Source organism: Camelus ferus, chromosome 5 (assembly GCF_009834535.1).
Source record: "Camelus ferus isolate YT-003-E chromosome 5, BCGSAC_Cfer_1.0, whole genome shotgun sequence".
Classification (NCBI taxonomy): domain Eukaryota; kingdom Metazoa; phylum Chordata; class Mammalia; order Artiodactyla; family Camelidae; genus Camelus; species Camelus ferus.
The window spans coordinates 74,691,347-74,709,212 of NC_045700.1; the positions used below are offsets into that span (position 1 = coordinate 74,691,347).

A 17,866-nucleotide genomic window follows, 5' to 3' on the forward strand; every position below is an offset into this window, starting at 1 on the left:
TCTCTAGAAAAAGTTAACAATTAAAAAAATACCCAAACTAACAAAATAGAATATACCAGTCCTATCCCATGTGGTAAACTATTCCTGGCTGAAATATGGTCTGGCCATTTTGTAGAGACTTTTATATTCTAACTCTGTTAGATTTGTGATGCAGAAACAATTAGACTAAGTAAAAGTAAAAGGAAAGTCAAAATTATAATGAGTAAAATATCAAAAAAAAGTTTGAGTGACCAATTACTATTTTAATCATCCTCTATAATGATACACAATCTTGTTATAATGATTATTTAAGAAAGAAATAGCAAATCTAAAAGATTCTGTGTGTAGTTTGAATAGCCATTATATTCTTAGACATTTCAAGAAAAGTCCAGTATCTATTTCTCAGTTTTTGAATCTAAACAGTGACATTCTTAATTTGATACAGATTCATATACTTATAGTATTAAATTTGCTTATTGGCAAATATTATTGATCATATGGACACTTTGTGTTAGGATCATGCTAAATAATGGGGGTACAAAATGAAAAAGACAGGTCTTAACTATTAAGAACCTCACAATCTGTAGAACTGTTTGAACATGTGACTTCATAAGCATTCTGTTCAGTGATTTCTAATCCCTTTGTTATATCATGTATTAGAGTCTTCTCTAAATAACAGAATGTACTATTCTTTGATTTGCCTGGAGTTCATGTTTAATCCAGTGCAGTTCAATAGTCTGAGCTGTACCCAGATCCAAGGTCAGCCACTGTTAGATGTGTGGCATTGTACTAATTACTTAACATGCTGTATGATGTAGCCTTACTTTCCTTGCATAAAATACATATATGAAGTGCAGTGCCTCGTGCATGGCATACATTAGGTACTCAGTGAAACACGTACATACATATACAATCTATAGAATGTACATTCAATAAATATTTTTGCATTGTTTTTTTAAAGTTTATCTGAATTTGGACTGAGCTACTCAAGCTTGATTTTCCAGTTTCTCCTTGTGACCAAATGACAAATACTTATGAGGTAGCTGTGAGTTAGGACTGCAAACTAGGGCCTCAAACTATGTTAGTTGGTCATTGAGGTGCTCAGGCCACAGAATAGTTTCATTGGTGATAGAAGTCATCTTATTTAAAGGATTATTACAGTCCATTCTATGGAGTCCATATGGAAAAAGGAAATAAAATCAACTTATAAATAAAAAGTAAGAAGGCTTTTAGATTTACGTCTAAATACCAAAAAATATAAAACACCAATTGGAAAATTTTCCAATTGATCAAGCTCTATTCGTGCAGGATAATGAATTGATAATAAAAGAATAAGCTGTCTTTCAGATAAAGGTGAATAAGCAATTTCCTTGATAGGATATTAAATCCTCAAAAAGATCAGGTGAAAATGCAGCGTTTCAATGCAATATTCAATCAGATAAAATTGAAGAATTTCATTATTCTTTTCTCCCAGGGACTGTTATCTTGTGGAGCCTGGGCTTGCTTTGATGAGTTTAACAGAATTGATTTGGAAGTACTGTCGGTGGTTGCTCAACAAATTCTTACTATCCAAAGAGGTAATGGACTAGTTTCTCTTTGTGTTTTGTGAAAACAATAGAAATACAGGAGGTAATGAATGGCAGAAGTCACATTTATACGCGGAATTACTAAGTCATTTCATTCTTGATTACCCGCAGGTATTAATGCAGGTGCTGATCTGCTAGTGTTTGAAGGAACTGAACTAAAACTTGACCCCACATGTGCTGTCTTTATAACAATGAACCCTGGATATGCTGGGAGATCAGAACTGCCAGATAATCTGAAGGTACAGAAAAAGTAACTCTATCATCTGTGTCGTGTCCTTTCTGTAATTTACAAGCTTAAAAGAAAAAGAAAGAAATGCTCTCCTTGAATTGTATGCAAAATATTTGCCTTTTGACATTATATTTTAGAGAACTGTTTTAGAAAATAACTTTTAAAGCTTTGAGTACCTTTAGAAAATAAATACGTAAATTCCAAAACATACATTTTTAACATTATCAATTTTTATAATTATAAAAAATTAAAAAACAGGGAATTCTGAAAAAGGTACCCATTCCACCGCTTAATATATTGTATCCCCCAATTTTAAATACCTTTTAGATTGCCAGTTTTAAGTGCTGAAATCAACAATTGTGATTACTGGGTGTTTTTCAAGTTACTATTATATATGAGCATTTTCCTATCTTTTAAAACATAATTCAAACTGTAAATAAATTTATTGAACTGTGCTTACTGTTTGACATTTCAGTTGCATTTAGTTTTCCTTCATTATAAATAATATTGCAATGGGCAGTTTTTACTAAAGGATTTTCTCTGTTTTAAGGTATTTCCTTAGGTAGAGTCAGAGGACCAAGAACTGTGTTGCAAAATTGCCTTGCAACAGAAGTTGAAGCAATTTATATTCCGTATCAAATCTCAATGCTCTTTAATACTCAGCACTATTTTTTTTTTGTAAAAAGAACAAAACACTTTGCTAATTGAATAGACTAGAATCTGCACTTAAAAAAAAAAAACTTCTTTGTTAGTGAAATAAGACATTTTCCCTGTATCTTTGGTAGACATTTTATATCCTCTTCTGGTGAATTACATGTTCATGGATAGAGCGCAAAGAAAAATGTTTGAAAAATAACACAGTGGTAAGTCCGGATCCATAACCAAGTCTTCTGACCTCAAATTGTACATTCCTTCCATTATTCATGTGTTTGGAACAGCAGCTTCTCAGACTAGTTGAAGAACTTTTCTTTTCCACCAGAAAGACCTTTGATGGAACTGACTGTTGCCAAGTATTTTTTGTAGTCTTCCCCTTTTATGCGCTTTTGTATGTCAGATGAGATGTTTTAGTACTTTGCCTTAGTGGAGGAAGGTGTGAGTAAAGAATAGAAACTGGTAAATCCATCTTCATCTAAGAAGTACTTTGCAACTTTTTATTGGGATTTACATTTGGAAAGCTCTTTTTGTAGCAGTTCTTTTACCATTTGTGTTTTTTTTACTCAGCAGGATTAATGTGAATACATAAATATTTGGAAAGGCAAAAATCTATGAGTAGTTGTGAGTCTGTTAATGCCCTGTGTGGATGTTTCCATGGTTTTTTTTTTTCAGCTGTGCATGTTGAAACAGTGTCAGCATATTCACTTTATGGTTCTTGGAGCATTTTCCTTCTATTTTAAGCCAAAAGCTGCTCTCAAATTCTGATAGCTTCTGTTGTTGTTGTTCCTATTGTGCAATCTTCTTGGTTAGAGCTGCTACAGAACATCTGTTTTTAAGGATATATGGAAATACCTGACAATTCTGAAAAAACATCTTAGTCTGAAAGGAAAGAGAGGTAGATATAGATACAGATATAGATATAGACATAGATATAGATATAGATATAGATATAGATATAGATATAGATATAGATTTTAAAAGCCTGCTTCTGCCCAGAAACTGTTATTACCAATCTTCATAGTCATCCTTGAAGCTTCCCTCTTCTTCACCCAGTGATTCAGCTGGTCACCAAAACCAGGAATCCTGTTTCACACTAGTCTTACAATTCCTGCTGCTCCTGTCCAGTCCCGTGGCCACATCTTGCTTCCACCTCTCTGCAGTCTTCTCTTGCAGGTCTCACTACAACAGCTCACTTGTCACCAATCTCTTCCCTGCTGAAATTCACTGTAAAGAATTCCCCATTGTAATGCTACCAGTGTCGTCAGAAGAAATCGAATCATATTAATTTCCGGCTCTTTTTGCCTATAGGAAAAAGTTCAGATTTCTTGGCTGAATCTGCAAGAGCTTTGGCATTAGACTCAATTGCATCGGTACCGCCATCTCCCTGCCTCCGCCAGTCACGCTGGCCTCACTAGCCCCTGAAGCTCCCTTGCCCTTGCATATGCTCTTCACTCTTTCTCCAGTGTTCTGCTAAACCACTACTTTCCTGCCTGACAAATTCATACTCATTCTTTAAGCTTGCAGTGAGCCACGAACATGCATTCCGTTCAGAGAAGACGTCCTGGGTACCGCCCCCTGAGCAGGCAGAAGTTTGCACTGGATCTTTGTATCTCATGCATGTCCGTGGGTTCTCCACGGACTCCTGTGGGGTCTCTCCACTTGCAGCTCCTGAGACTTGGGTAATGGATTCTGTTTCTCCATTTGTCATTCTCTCTGCTTTGCCTGGATCTCTGGTGTGTGGTCCCACACAGACTTGCTGTTGGAGAGCTCTCACTTTGTCAGAAGGCATCTTGGGCAGAACTTCAAATGGCTCCAACTTAGCTCTCACTTTTCCTCATCATGTACACTCATGCATCTCTTGTCCCACTGAACTGTGGAAGTGAAGGCCACAATGATCCTGCTGCCTTAGGCCCCTTTTGCTTTCTCAGAGTGGGTCAGGCACCAGTCTATATTCCCCGCCAACCAGGCGATACCCATTCAGCTCTCACTGAACTTGGGAGTGGAGCGGAAGGGTGGGTGTATGGAGACTCACAGCAGAAGAAAAGCTCCCTTCAGTGGAACTCTTTTCACAAATCCTCCCTCCTTCCTCATTCTCTCAAATGCTGTATGATCTACAAGTAAATTGGGAAGATTCAAGAATTGTGTGTATTTCCTTTGTAGATTATTGGGAAGATCATGCATATTTTGGTAACTGATATGTATCATGTAACGCAGAAAGAGTCTCATTTTGACATCTTGTACATCTAATTAAAACCTGCACATTAGAGCAATTTCTTAAACGTGTCTCCACTTTAGAGAAGCTATATTTAATATTGAAACTATTCTTAAGAATCAAAACTCAATAATCATTTTAGAATATTTAAATTTTAGAAGTCATGGTAAAATACTCCTGGGCATATATCTGGAGAAAACTCTTAATTCAAAAAGATGCATGCACTCTGTTGTTCACAGCAGCACTATTTAAATAGCCAAGACACTGAAGCAATGTAAATGTCCATCAACAGATGACTGAATAAAGAAATTGTAGTGTATTTATATAATGGAATACTTCTTAGCCATAAAAAAGAATTAAATAATGCCATTTGCAGCAACATGGATGGATTTGGAGATTGTTATACTAAGTGAAGTAAGCCAGAAAGAGAAAGAAAAAGACCATATCACTTACATTTGGAATCTAAAAAAAAAAAAAAGGACACAAATGAACTTATTTACAAACCAGAGACAGACAGACATAGAAACAAACTTATGGTTACCATGGGGAAAGAGGGATTGGGGAGGTTTAAATTGGGAGCTCAGGATTTATTGATACTGACTACTATATATGAAATAAATAAACAACAAAGTCATACTGTATAGCACTGAGAACTATATTCAATACCTTGTGATGGCCTATAATGAAAAAGTATGAAAAGGAATATATATATATATATATACACACACACACATATATATATAAATGAATCACTATGTTGTATATCAGAAATTAACACCATATTGTAAATCAATTATACTTCAATAAAGAAAGAAGTTATGGAAAAATAGGTGTTCTAGATCTTCTGAGGTCACCAGTCAATAACATGGCACACAGCTTTCTGCAGAGTATGTAGCATGAAACACCCTATTAGTACAGAGGAGAAAAGTGAAGTAGGTCCTGAATTCTCCATTTCACTCAACTAAAACCTAGCTCATTCCTTAACAGGTCGCAACACTTACGAAATCTATTTCTATTCTCTAAAGAAAGAAGTGGTAAGAAGTTATTGCTTGAGGTTTTGTTGTTGTTATTGTTCCAATATGCAGACCTTCAGAAATATACTCTAGAAGTATGTACCACCGTCTTCTTCCAGCATACAGAGCAGAAGCAACAGAATAACTGTTCTCAATCATTTATTTCTGCTGACGTAACCGTGGAGGGTAATACTCACATTGATTACATTCATTGAAATTTATTCAAGCCCTGGTTAAGCCAGAATCCAAATTTTCTTTTTAAAAAAAGCACTAATTATCCTTAAAGTTATTGCTATTGCTAACAAATTATTTCTGTTGCCTCCCAACTCAAACCATATCCTATCAGTATTTCACATACTCTGAGAACCACTGAATTAGAATGTCCACCACCATAACAGTTTAGGCCTGAAGAAATCTTTTGATAGGAATACTTTTCTCTAAAATAAGTAGGAATCCATGTTAAATTTTTGGTGAAGGACTCCTATTAAGTGGAACACCGTAATAACCCCTTTAAATTTCTTTTTGCACTCTACTTTTTGTTCTGTTGGCCACCAATATGTCTGTTTCATGGGGTCCCACAACCATATTGCTAATAGTGCTGAGAGAATGTGAATAGGAATTTGTGAAACACCTGGGGTGTCAGAGGGAAACCTGCAAGACACAGACCTGGATGCTGATCCCAACCTAGTAGCAATTTGTACTGTTGTAGAAAGACTGTATCACCCTAACCTAGCCACTGACTGACTAACTGGTCTCATTCATTCATTCTCTATTTTGTCCATTAAAAATAGCTGTTGAGAACCCACCCTTTGAAAGAGTTACCACCTGTATAGTAATTCTCTTGCACTCTTTTCTCCTCTGGTATGTAGTGGTTAGAGCATTAGTTTAAGCTCATCTGTTCCCAGTTATTGTCTCAAGCTGTATAATTTTTAACATTTCTTTCCTTTCTTTACTGGTAACCTTGATAAAATGGCAGTACTAAGGCCTCTAGCTAGTAATTAACGTAACACATTGGAAGGATCTTGCTTGATGCAAATCTTTTATTTGTTCTCAACTAAGAGTCGTAAGCAAAATGTTCTCATTTTCTAACTGCCTTGTGTTTTTGGCAATTCAGCTAATTCCCAGAGGGTATTTATAAATTATCTGAGTATGACTGTCATTCACTACAATTGTTATACACTATCTGAATACCATTGTCATTTTTCTAGAGTATTGCTGTTTTCCGTCTTTAGTACAAGAAGCCATGTTTTCATGCATAAGCTATTGAAATAAGTCCAGACACAAGCTAACATTCTAAACTTAAATTTTCTTATTGACTCTTTTAAAATCTATTCAGTTGTCTATTTACTTACCCTCACGTGACATTTATTTGTCCCACAATATTTACAATACCATGAGAAAAAAAATCTTAGTAACTTGGAAAATTGATTTCTCTAACAATAGTTATCCATGACTTATTTCCAGTTTTTTACCCCTCTATTATACTTGGTGAACACAGTGACTGCTGACTCAAAAAGTTTAAAACTTTTCAAAATAAATCATTTATCTAACATAACCTTATTATTAGGGATTACCCAATAACCTGATGAGCACAAATAATACAATTAATTAGATACCTAGAGAGCTTCATATGAAGCAGGCTTCATATGAGAAGCAGGCTTTTGGACATCCCACCAGAGTCTCTATAATTTGTCACTTCCCACAAAGAATAGAACATAATGGACATTGATCACTTACATGATTTAATAATTGACCAAAGATCTCAGTATGATAGAAATTTGAAAGTAGTCTTAAAACATAATTTAAGGAAAATATTTATACAAAAAATTAATGATATATTTATTTAACAATAACAAGAAGTCACTTTTTAAAGTGTTTTTATCTATATGATCTGGATACTGTGGTTTCGTATTATTGCAGAAGAGCTGTAACATTGTAACATGCTATGAAATAAAGAGTAGGGCTCTCTTCATGATGGTCTTTTCAAAAGCACCGGTTCTCTCCTCCCATAGGCGCTTTTTCGGACGGTAGCAATGATGGTGCCTGACTATGCTATGATTGCCGAAATAGTCCTGTACTCTTGTGGCTTTGTCACAGCTCGGCCACTGTCGGTGAAGATTGTGGCTACGTATCGCCTGTGTTCAGAGCAGTTGTCATCACAACATCACTACGACTATGGAATGAGAGCTGTGAAGTCAGTGCTCACTGCTGCTGGGAATCTAAAGGTAGACAACTCAAGTGGTTTCTTACTCATTCATTTCCTGTTTACAGATCTCAGGACCACGTGTCTTCACAGAGGTCCAAAAACTGGTCAGTTTCATCAACTGAAAAAAATTTCAACTCTTAATAGCACATGAAAAGGACGTTTTATGGTTTTTAAAACTTTAGGCATGTAATTTTTAGTGATTTGAGTTCCATTCCACAATTTTAACTGCAGAAACTAGGTACTACCAAGGAGTACTATTCCTTGCTGCTGAAAAATATTTTGAAAGCTTTAAGTCTATATGAACATATATAGCTTTAAAGGAAATAATATATGTATAATTAATAAATATATACAAAAGTCCCTAGACATTGTTTCTTAATATAATTACAGAACTGCAGCCAACTGTAGACTAGCAACATTAGATTTGCAATGTAATGTTTATATTTTAAGATGGTATAAACCATAACTATATTGATATAAAATTCTAGTGTTTTAAGACTTAGGTAACTTTTCGTTGGAAGTATTTTGTAGAAACATGAAGTATAACTGTATGTTTGTTCTTCATGCAAGTAAGCAAAATAGTAGTTCTAGTTAACAGCAAAATACAAACTTGGAGTTAAAAATTTTTATGTCCATGACTGTGGAAGATAAAGATTTTAAAATATATCCTTTATGATTAAGAATAATACCACGCACTTTTATCTTCTATAATAATGGTACCAAGAATTCTAATATATAGTGGTGATGTTCTATTTCATATTAGCCTAACAGGACTTCAAATCATTGTTTTTTTATAATAAACAAATGCGACCAGAAGCAGCCATTTGTAATAACCTCTCATGTCATGATTACATTGTGGTCAGATAATGGGAAAGATAATGCATTGTCCTAGTGTATGTCATCACTAACATCTTTACTGTGGAACTGAGCTATTAAAGTTACACAGCGAATGAATTCTGCAAATGAATACTATCATTTTTTGTCAAAAGCTAATTTAGGATTGTTGACTGTGTTGGCTTGAATATTTTGAAGCTTGTTTCTATAAACAGTTTGAACATTTGCTTTAAGATAATAGCCTCTCAAATAACAAAAAAGACTTCTAACACTTCCTAATTTACATGTGTTTAGGTTGATCCAAAGACAAAGTCTGTATGAGCAGGGCTAGCTTTGGTTTTAGGAGCTCTAGAAATTCAGAAACAGCTGAACTTGACTGCCAGGAATCACTGACGTTGTAAAGTTAAAGCCAGTTAAGTAGGAACATGAAATTTATTATATTTTAGAGAAAAGGATGAAGGCTCTGGAAAATTAAATGCATGATGGTAGGGAGAAACTTAGGAGTGAGGTGTTTTTTGCGAACTATGTGAACATGAGAACAAGTTCAGAGTTCAACCAGATTTTTTGTAAACTCTGGGTTTACCACAGGTGTTTTGAAATTTAACATAAATAGAGAAAGAAACCCTCTCTCCTTAAAGGGTTTAGTGAATTTACCAGCGTTCTGCACCTTGCCCAGGGAAGCACACGCATGCGCACTGGCACTGAGCCAGCAGGCAATGCGCTGCTCTGTCCTCCCACTTTCTATCAAATGAGCTGTGTTCATCACTGAGAGTCAGGTGGCTTGTTCCTGAAACTTTCTGAAGCCAGTCAGACATGTTGTTGTTGTTACGCCATTTAATTAATTGTGATGAAACCGATGATATATAAGCATGAAGAGAAGAGGAATTGTGTTATATGAAAACTAAGTTAATCATTTAAGAAAGACTCAATAAAGATGAAATCCTAAAGTTTTGATTTTGAATTAGATATGGATAAGAAAGTGAGTAAAACTGAAAAAAAAACCTCAAAAATTTACAAGGATGCTACACTTAGATTGTCTCACAAGTACGATCATCTTTAAAGAAAAAAACAAAACAACAAAACTGAACAGAGCAGATGATTCATTATTGGTGTATTTTTTTTGTGCAAGAAAAATGATATAGAACTCTACACTCAGAGAAGAGGCTTTGGCACCAAAGTATGGGCAAATGAGTGACTGAAATATAAATGCATCTTTTAAAAGTGAATGCCCATTTTTAATGATTATTTTCACTTTACCAACCCACTGCTGGTCTTGCATGTACAGGACAAGCAATCTCTCACCCAACAGAGAGGCAGTGGCAGCTCCCAAACTATGCTGAATTCATGGCCAATAGCTTTTTACCTGGAGCATCTATGAAAAGGTAGTTCAACGAAGGTTTCCATTATAAATTAGTAGAAAACACAAGTATAGTCACTAGTTTCTGAAATTAATAACAATCCAATTAAATGAAAATAAATAAGAACAACACTTTTGCATGGGCTTATGTTGTCCCTGGGGCCTGTGTGCCTGTGTGCATGCGAGCATGCAGGGGGTGCGGTTAGTAGACGCAGGTATCATCGTAAGTGTATTTTCTTTCAGCTGAAATGCCCAAATGAAAATGAAGAAATTCTGCTGCTTAGATCGATTATTGATGTAAACCTGCCAAAATTTTTATCCCATGATTTACCACTCTTTGAGGTAAGAACATTTATTATTGCAATGTAGGAAAACTCTTAGAGTAATGTATTTATCAAATGTCCAACTTTGCAACTCCCGATGAGAACCTTCCACTATAGAAAATAATGATACAGCACAGAGAAACAGATCATTCCATGTTTTAGTTGAAGTGTGTTTAGCTAGCTTGGTTGTTTCAGACAGCTTTTAACAGCTTGGGATTTTTTTAGTAGTGCTTTTTCTTTTTACTGCAGAATATAATCACACAAAATTTACAAAATATGTTTGCTTATAAATTTTACTAAAATGTAGACTCTGTGGAGAAATTAATTGGTCTAACACACCACTGAATCCCTTGCACAGAATGCGTAGTTGGTAAATGTTTGTCAAGTTAATGATTGAAGAAATAAAAAAATAAATAAGCTTAATTTCTTTAAAAAAAGTACAATGGCTTTTATAAAATTGTTTTTATGGGATATTTTAAGAACTAGTTTGAATAGTATTGTTACCATTTTAAAATTAGATTATGAGTAATTGAGAATTATTAGAATGATGGTTAAAATTCCTGTATTGTCATGTGATGTCATGCTTTTCCCATTCTCAGGTAGAAGAAATTTGGGGGTGGGCTCTTGACAAATTTTAAACGTTGCTCTATCTTGCACTGCCTTGAAGTACAGGCAATTAGCCTCCAATGTGTAGAGACTGAAGTCATAAGGCTGTCATGGGAGAGGGAGAGGTTACACTGCCACTGTGGTGTGTGGTCCAGTGTCATTAGCTGTCCATAGCAACCATGCTTCATTGCTCTGAAGGGAGCTTCCCTTAGTATTTAGAGTTGACAGGGCAAATATTTTATAGACCAAATCCACAAGGAGTAGGTTCAAATTTTCTTTAAAATTTCCCTCAGTTTCTTTGGTACCAGGAATCTGTACAGATTTTCCAGGAGTAAAGGCTATATTTATTCTTATAAAGTGCAATATACCTCACTCAGATGTATTCTCAGACAGTTGTGTATTCATTCAGTGACCATTTATTGAGCAATATTTCACAAATGGAGCATAATTGACATTTCCAGTTAGGACAGTGCCCTGTTGTGAGAGCTTGTCCTGTACACTGCAGAATGTGTGGCATCCCTGCTCTGCCCATGTCTGTAGACTCTCCCAGTGTGACAGCCAGAGGGAGAATTCCACATATTCCCAACACTCTACCTGGTGGGAAAGTGAGGGAACTGGTCTTGGTTGAGAACCGTTGACTACCAAATATGCTCTGGAGTTGTCTGCTTCTTTCAAGGTTAACCATAAATAATTTGAACAATCTGAGATGATATTTTTGTTTATTTAGCAAAAATTGTACACTCAGTATGGACCGGACCCTATTCTAAGAGTTTTATGAATAGTAACCTATTTAATGCTTGTAAGGACCCAATAGGGACAGGTGCTATTATTATCCCCATTTTACAGATGGTGTAACTGAGGGACAGAGATGGTGAGTAACTTGCATTCATGGCTAGTACATGAGGGGGTGTGAGTTCCAGGTCCTCTTCACCACCCTATGCATTGCCTTTTTCTCTTCTTTGTCCCAAGGAAACTTATTGCTTTGGTGAAGTGGGATCCATATCTTCATAACAGCATCTAAAGAATTAAATTGAAGACTGATTAAACTGGTAGTTGGTCAGTTCTAATGTATGCTTTCACATTAAGCACTTCTGAATTTCACTTTTACCTGCAGAGTAGCAAGAAGAGTTGTATTTCTCACATAGGTTGCTATAATACTTATAAAACAGCCTTAGCAGTTTATAAAGGAATGTTTCTTAGACCTTGAAATTAACTTTACAGATTCATATATACAAAATATGGAATTATAATTCTTTCCACTCATACATTATGCAATTGTATTGGATTTCTAAAGCTGCCATAACAAAGTACCCCAAACTTGGTGGCTTTAAACAACAGAAATTTATTTTCTCACAATTCTAGAGGCTAGAAGTCTGGAATAAGGTGTTGATTCCCTCTGAAGCCTCTAAGGAAAAAGCCTTCCTTGCTTCCTCTTAGCTTCTGGGGGCTCCTGGCAATCTTTGATGTTCCTTGACTTGTCATCACTCCAGCCTCTGCCTCCATCACTACATGGCCTTCTTCCCTCAATGTCTTTGTGTCTGAATATCTTCCTCTTTCTGTTATAAAGACACCAATCACTGGAGTTAGGATCTAGTATGATCTCATCCTATCTAATTACATCTGCGAAGATCTTATTTCCAAATAAGATGACATTCTGAGGAACCAGATGGACATAAATTTTTGAGGGACTCTAAGCTTATTAAAATACTACCCACTACAGTGATTAAAATATAATTGAACTAGTTTTTGTATATGGTGTGAGGTGTGGGTTGAAGTTCATTATTTTGGCAGATCCAGGTACTCTAGCATAATTTGTTCAAGACTATCTTTTTATCTTTTTCCCTGATGGATTGTCTTTGCGACTCTATTGAGAATCAGCTGTTGACGTGTATGAAGGTCTGTTTCTGGTCTCTATTCTGTTCCATTGATATATTTGTCTATTTTTATGCTAAGATGACACTGTCTTTATAATAAGCCTTGAAATCAGACAGTGCTCATCCTCTATCTTTTTAATTTAAAAATATTGTAAAACTACACAATTTCTAGAAAAACACCTGAGAAATCCCTTGTGACTTTGGGCTAGGCAAAAATTTCTTAAATACTCCACCAAAAGCACAATGCATAAAACAATAAATTGATAAAATAGACTCATTGAAATTAAAAAGTTTGCTCTTTGAAAGACACTAATAAATTAGAGAATGAAAGACAAGTTACAGGCTGGAAAAAATATTTGCAAATTAGATTTATGGTGAAAGACTTCTATGTAGAAAATTTAAACAATGGTCAAAACTTATGAACAAAATAAACCAATTAAAAATAGGCAAAAAATTTGGACATTTCACTAAAGAAGATATACATATAGCAAATAAATACACGCAAAAATGTTAATCATTGAGAAATGCAAATTGAAACCACAGTAAGATACTGTTACACACTTATTAGAATGGCTAAAATTAAAAAGACTGCCAATACCAAATATTGGAACTCTTATACGCTGCTCGGGGGGAATGTAAAATCATACAACCACTTTGGAAAACAGACAGTTTCTTAAAATGTTAAGCACACACTCATTGTATTATCCAATATTCACCCAAGAGAAATGAAAGTATTTGTTCATACAAAGACTTGTATACAGTTGTTCATAGCACCTTTATTTGTAGCTGCCAAAAACTGGAAACAATGAAAATGTCCATCAATAGGGAAATGGATTTAAAAACTGACACCTCAATGTAATGCACTACTTCAATACAGTGAACTATTGACATATGCTGTGACATGAGTGAGTTTCCAAATCTTTATGCCAAAATAAGCCAAATCAAAAAAAGAAAAAGTAATACATGTAACATATAATTGCATCTATATTAAATTCTAGACAATGCAAATAAAATAGTAACAGAAGGCAAATCAGTGGTCATCTGGGGATGGAGGTAGGAGGTGGCAGGGAGAGGAGGAAGGAGGGTTACAAAAGGTCACAAGGAAACGAGGGGGTGATGGATGTGTTGATTGTCTTGAGTTGATAGTTTTACTTAACAAGTTGTATATACTCTTTAAATATAAAGAGTTCATTGTATGTCAGTCATACCTCTATGGAGCTATTAAAAATACTGCACTATTGTTATTTAATGGCTCTGTTCCATTTCCATCAATATTAAATATGAGGATGAGGGAAGTTTTATCACGTTGAAGTGTGTATATCTACCTATGTGTATGTATATATACACATGTATAGAGATATACATATATTTAATGTATATCATTTTACATATATGGGGGGGAGAAAGAATGAGTGAGAATGTGAATGTATAAATATATAATGTAAATCCCCAAATCATCTATCATCAGGGAATTACTTCAGATTTGTTTCCTGGGGTGAAATTACCAAAACCAGATTACAATGACTTGCTGATAGCTATCAAAGATAACTGTGACTCCATGAATTTGCAAATGACCAAATTCTTTTCTGAGAAGATTCTTCAAATATATGAAATGATGATCGTGCGTCATGGTTTCATGATTGTTGGAGAACCATTTGGAGGAAAAACCAGCGCATATCGTGTCTTAGCCGGAGCACTAAATGATCTATGTGAAAAGGTAAATATGTTATTAATGCATTATTAATTTCTGTATAATCAGCCTTTTGCAAGATGTAATGTACAGTCATTTACAAGAGTACTTTAATGCAGCAACTTAAAATTAGGAAAATACAAAGGAAAAAATTAGAAGAGTAATGTGAAGCAAATAGGAAGTTCCATATATAAGGGGTATGCCACAGGTTTGCCTTGTAACTTTTTATTTCTTTTTTTAAAAGTTTACTCATAAAGATAATGTATATGCATTGCAGGAAAAAGTCTGAAAACATGGAAAAAACCTGGCAATTTTCTTTTCATACTTTTAGAGTATTTTTTTATTTCTGGGTGGTCAGATTTGTAATGCAAACTTCCATTACTGGCTACGACTTGTATTGAACTGAAATGTGTGTCTGTGTATGCGTGTGCACATGGAAGATGTAACACATACATGTGTACGTATGTATAATAATGATGATTATCTTATTAAAAATTCCTGTCCATTGCATCCCAGTTTGGGCTACTTTGATATGCTAAAAGAGTGAGGCTGTTTTAAATTCTCCAATTAACACTACATTTCGGTGTACTTCTTGCATTTTAAATAATTTTTGCTCTGTATATTGCCAAAATGGGATTTGTGATCATTGTATCTTCATTGTGGAGTCTCCCCTTCAGCCAATATAAAATTATCTACTTGTTCTGTTAATGCTTCTGGGGTCCCTTGTGTCTAATTTTAGTATTACAACCCCTACTTTCTCCTTGCATATATATTTGCCCATGTCTTTAATTGTGACCCTGGCTGTCGCCATGATTTACTTTCTTATAGAGAGTATATAGTTTGATTTTTTTTTTCCGGTTTGATGGTTTTTATCTTCTCATAGGAGAATTTAAATTTGTTTCTATTTATTACTATACAAACTGATAAACTACTTATTTCTGTCCTCTCTTCCTTTATGCTTTTAGCCCTCCTTGTTTTTTTCATTTTTCCCCTCCCTTCCCTTACCTTTATCCTCCCTGCCTTCCTACCATTCCTGCCTTTCTTTTTTCAGTTTTTGTGTTTTTCCTATTTTATTGTTAAATGGACTATTTTTTTTTTTTTGCTGTACAAAATAAACAAGTCTCTAAAAGAGCCAAACATGGTACCACTCAAAGATTTAAGAAGGTGAAGATATGAGCATGTATTCTGGTCCAATATAAAGCCCTCAAATGATTCATTACCAGGAAATTTTAAGAGTGACACTGTGGTGACATAAAGTAGGCAGGGCTCCACGTCTGTCTGCAAGCTATAGCTTCACACTAGCCTCGCCGCACTGGGTCAGAAACCTTACTTTGATGGAAGCGAACTTTATTCTGACTAAGATGATAGAGCTTTCCCATATTTCTGAATTAAGGATGACACATTGTCATTCCCTTCCTGGTCACAGAGAAGAAAGCTTATTTTACTGCTTAATCTTGTCTTCTCTTCAGTTTGGTACTTCGTGTCCCAAGCTCCAGTGGTGGTGGACAAAAATTAGTGTGGGAAAGAGTAGAACTTGTTATGTTGTTGTATATAAAAAGGAAATGATCGTAAATAAACAGAGCACAGGGGCTTTTGAGGGCAGTGACACTATTCTGTGCGATATTGTATCAGTGGATATGTGACATTATGTATTTGGCAAAATCCACAGACCTGTCCAACACAAAGAGTAAAACTCTAGGCTTTAGTTAATAATGTGTCCATTTCAGTTCATCAGTCATGACAATGTACCAAGGCTTTAATAATAGGGGGAACTGGTGCTTGTTTTGGCAGCATGTATCTGAAAATTGGAATGATACAGAAATTAGCATGGCCCCCATGTAAGGATGACATGCAGATTCATGGGGCATTCCATATTTTTAAGAATTTACTGTATAGCACAAGGAACTATATTCAGTATCTTATAATAAACTACAATGGAAAATAATTGGGAAAAAAGAATATAAATACATATATATCTATATCTGGATCACTTTGCTCTATACCTTAAACCAACACAATATTGTAAATCAACTATGCATCAATAAAAAATAATAGTAGGGGAAGCTGTGGGGAGGGTTGAGGGAAAGGGAATATATGTGGATCCCTGTACTTTCTGCTCAATTTTTCTATAAATCTAAAGCTACTCTAAAAAAAATGAAGTCTATTAATTAAAAACATAAAAAGGCTATTCCTCCAAGGTTATTAACATCTCTTGTTAATCCCATATACTGGCTTTCATGATTCTGGTGGGAATTGTCAACTTACCAGTATCAACTTTTCCATACCATGCGAATGGTACATATTCCCCTATATTTATATCATTTAATTTTCTCTCACAGTATGTTTTGTAGCAAGAGTCAACCAATCACAGCATGGGCCAAATTCAGCCCAAACCTATTTTTGTAATGCCAGTGAGCTTAGAGTGGTATTAACCTTTTTAAGGTTTGTAAAGAAAGAAAAACAGAGAAGAAAATGTAACCTGTAAACCATATAACATTTACTGACTGCCCCATTGCAAAAAATTTTACCAACTCCCATTTTATAGTTTTAGATTTATGGATCTCATGCAATATTTGCTAATCTATTCCTAAGAATTCTATGAGTTTTTAAATCCTATTGTAAATGGTATTTTTAAAAATTTTGCTTTGCAGTTGTTCATTGGCATCATGTAGAAAATACAGTCAGTTTTTATATAACCACCTTGTATCCCTGAACCTTGTCACGTGAGCTCCATACCTCGGGTAGTTTCCTGGTAGAATCTTTGGAATTTTCTGCATACACAGTCACGTGTTCTGCAAATAGAGACAGTAGTCTTTTAAATAAATAATTGATTTTTTTCTATTAAGGGATTAATGGAAGAAAACAAGGTTCAAATCACTGTTTTAAATCCGAAGTCTGTCACCATGGGTCAGCTGTATGGGCAGTTTGACTTAGTGTCCCACGAGTGGTCAGACGGGATCCTCGCTGTCAGTTTCAGAGCCTTTGCTTCCTCATCCGTAAGTGCTAACACGTTTGCATGCATGTTTAGAAAGGCTGTGAGAGTTCTGATTTTTTTCTCAGTTGTTTGAAGCAAACATGTATTTTTTAGCTCAAGGTATTTATTTAAAACACATTATGACTGCACAGCGTGGCAGTGTTTCTGTGAAGAGCGCTGTTAGCACCTGTGAAGATGCAAGAGACCAGACGGGCAGTCACCTTTGCCCCGGGGTGCACAGAAGAGAGGGCAGGAGAAAAAAGGACTGCAGAGAGAATTTCTGGTCCCCTTTTCTGGGCTCAGTGACCCAGGAGGGAGAGCATCTGAGC

General features: G+C 35.2%; 1 protein-coding gene and 1 non-coding gene across 2 annotated transcripts in view; both read left to right on the plus strand.

Annotated features, from left to right (window-relative positions):
- Nucleotides 1-17,866, plus strand: part of DNAH7 (dynein axonemal heavy chain 7) — a 220,378-nt gene that overhangs the window by 88,098 nt on the left and 114,414 nt on the right. The window contains exons 27-32 of the mRNA XM_032480142.1: nt 1,454-1,556; nt 1,677-1,804; nt 7,686-7,898; nt 10,314-10,412; nt 14,342-14,590; nt 17,410-17,559. Coding sequence (XP_032336033.1) covers nt 1,454-1,556; nt 1,677-1,804; nt 7,686-7,898; nt 10,314-10,412; nt 14,342-14,590; nt 17,410-17,559 — 942 coding nt within the window. The remainder of the gene's footprint in view (nt 1-1,453; nt 1,557-1,676; nt 1,805-7,685; nt 7,899-10,313; nt 10,413-14,341; nt 14,591-17,409; nt 17,560-17,866) is intronic.
- LOC116663955 lies at nt 16,339-16,442 on the plus strand. Its single transcript, XR_004320306.1, has one exon. It is a non-coding gene; the product is annotated as a U6 spliceosomal RNA (small nuclear RNA).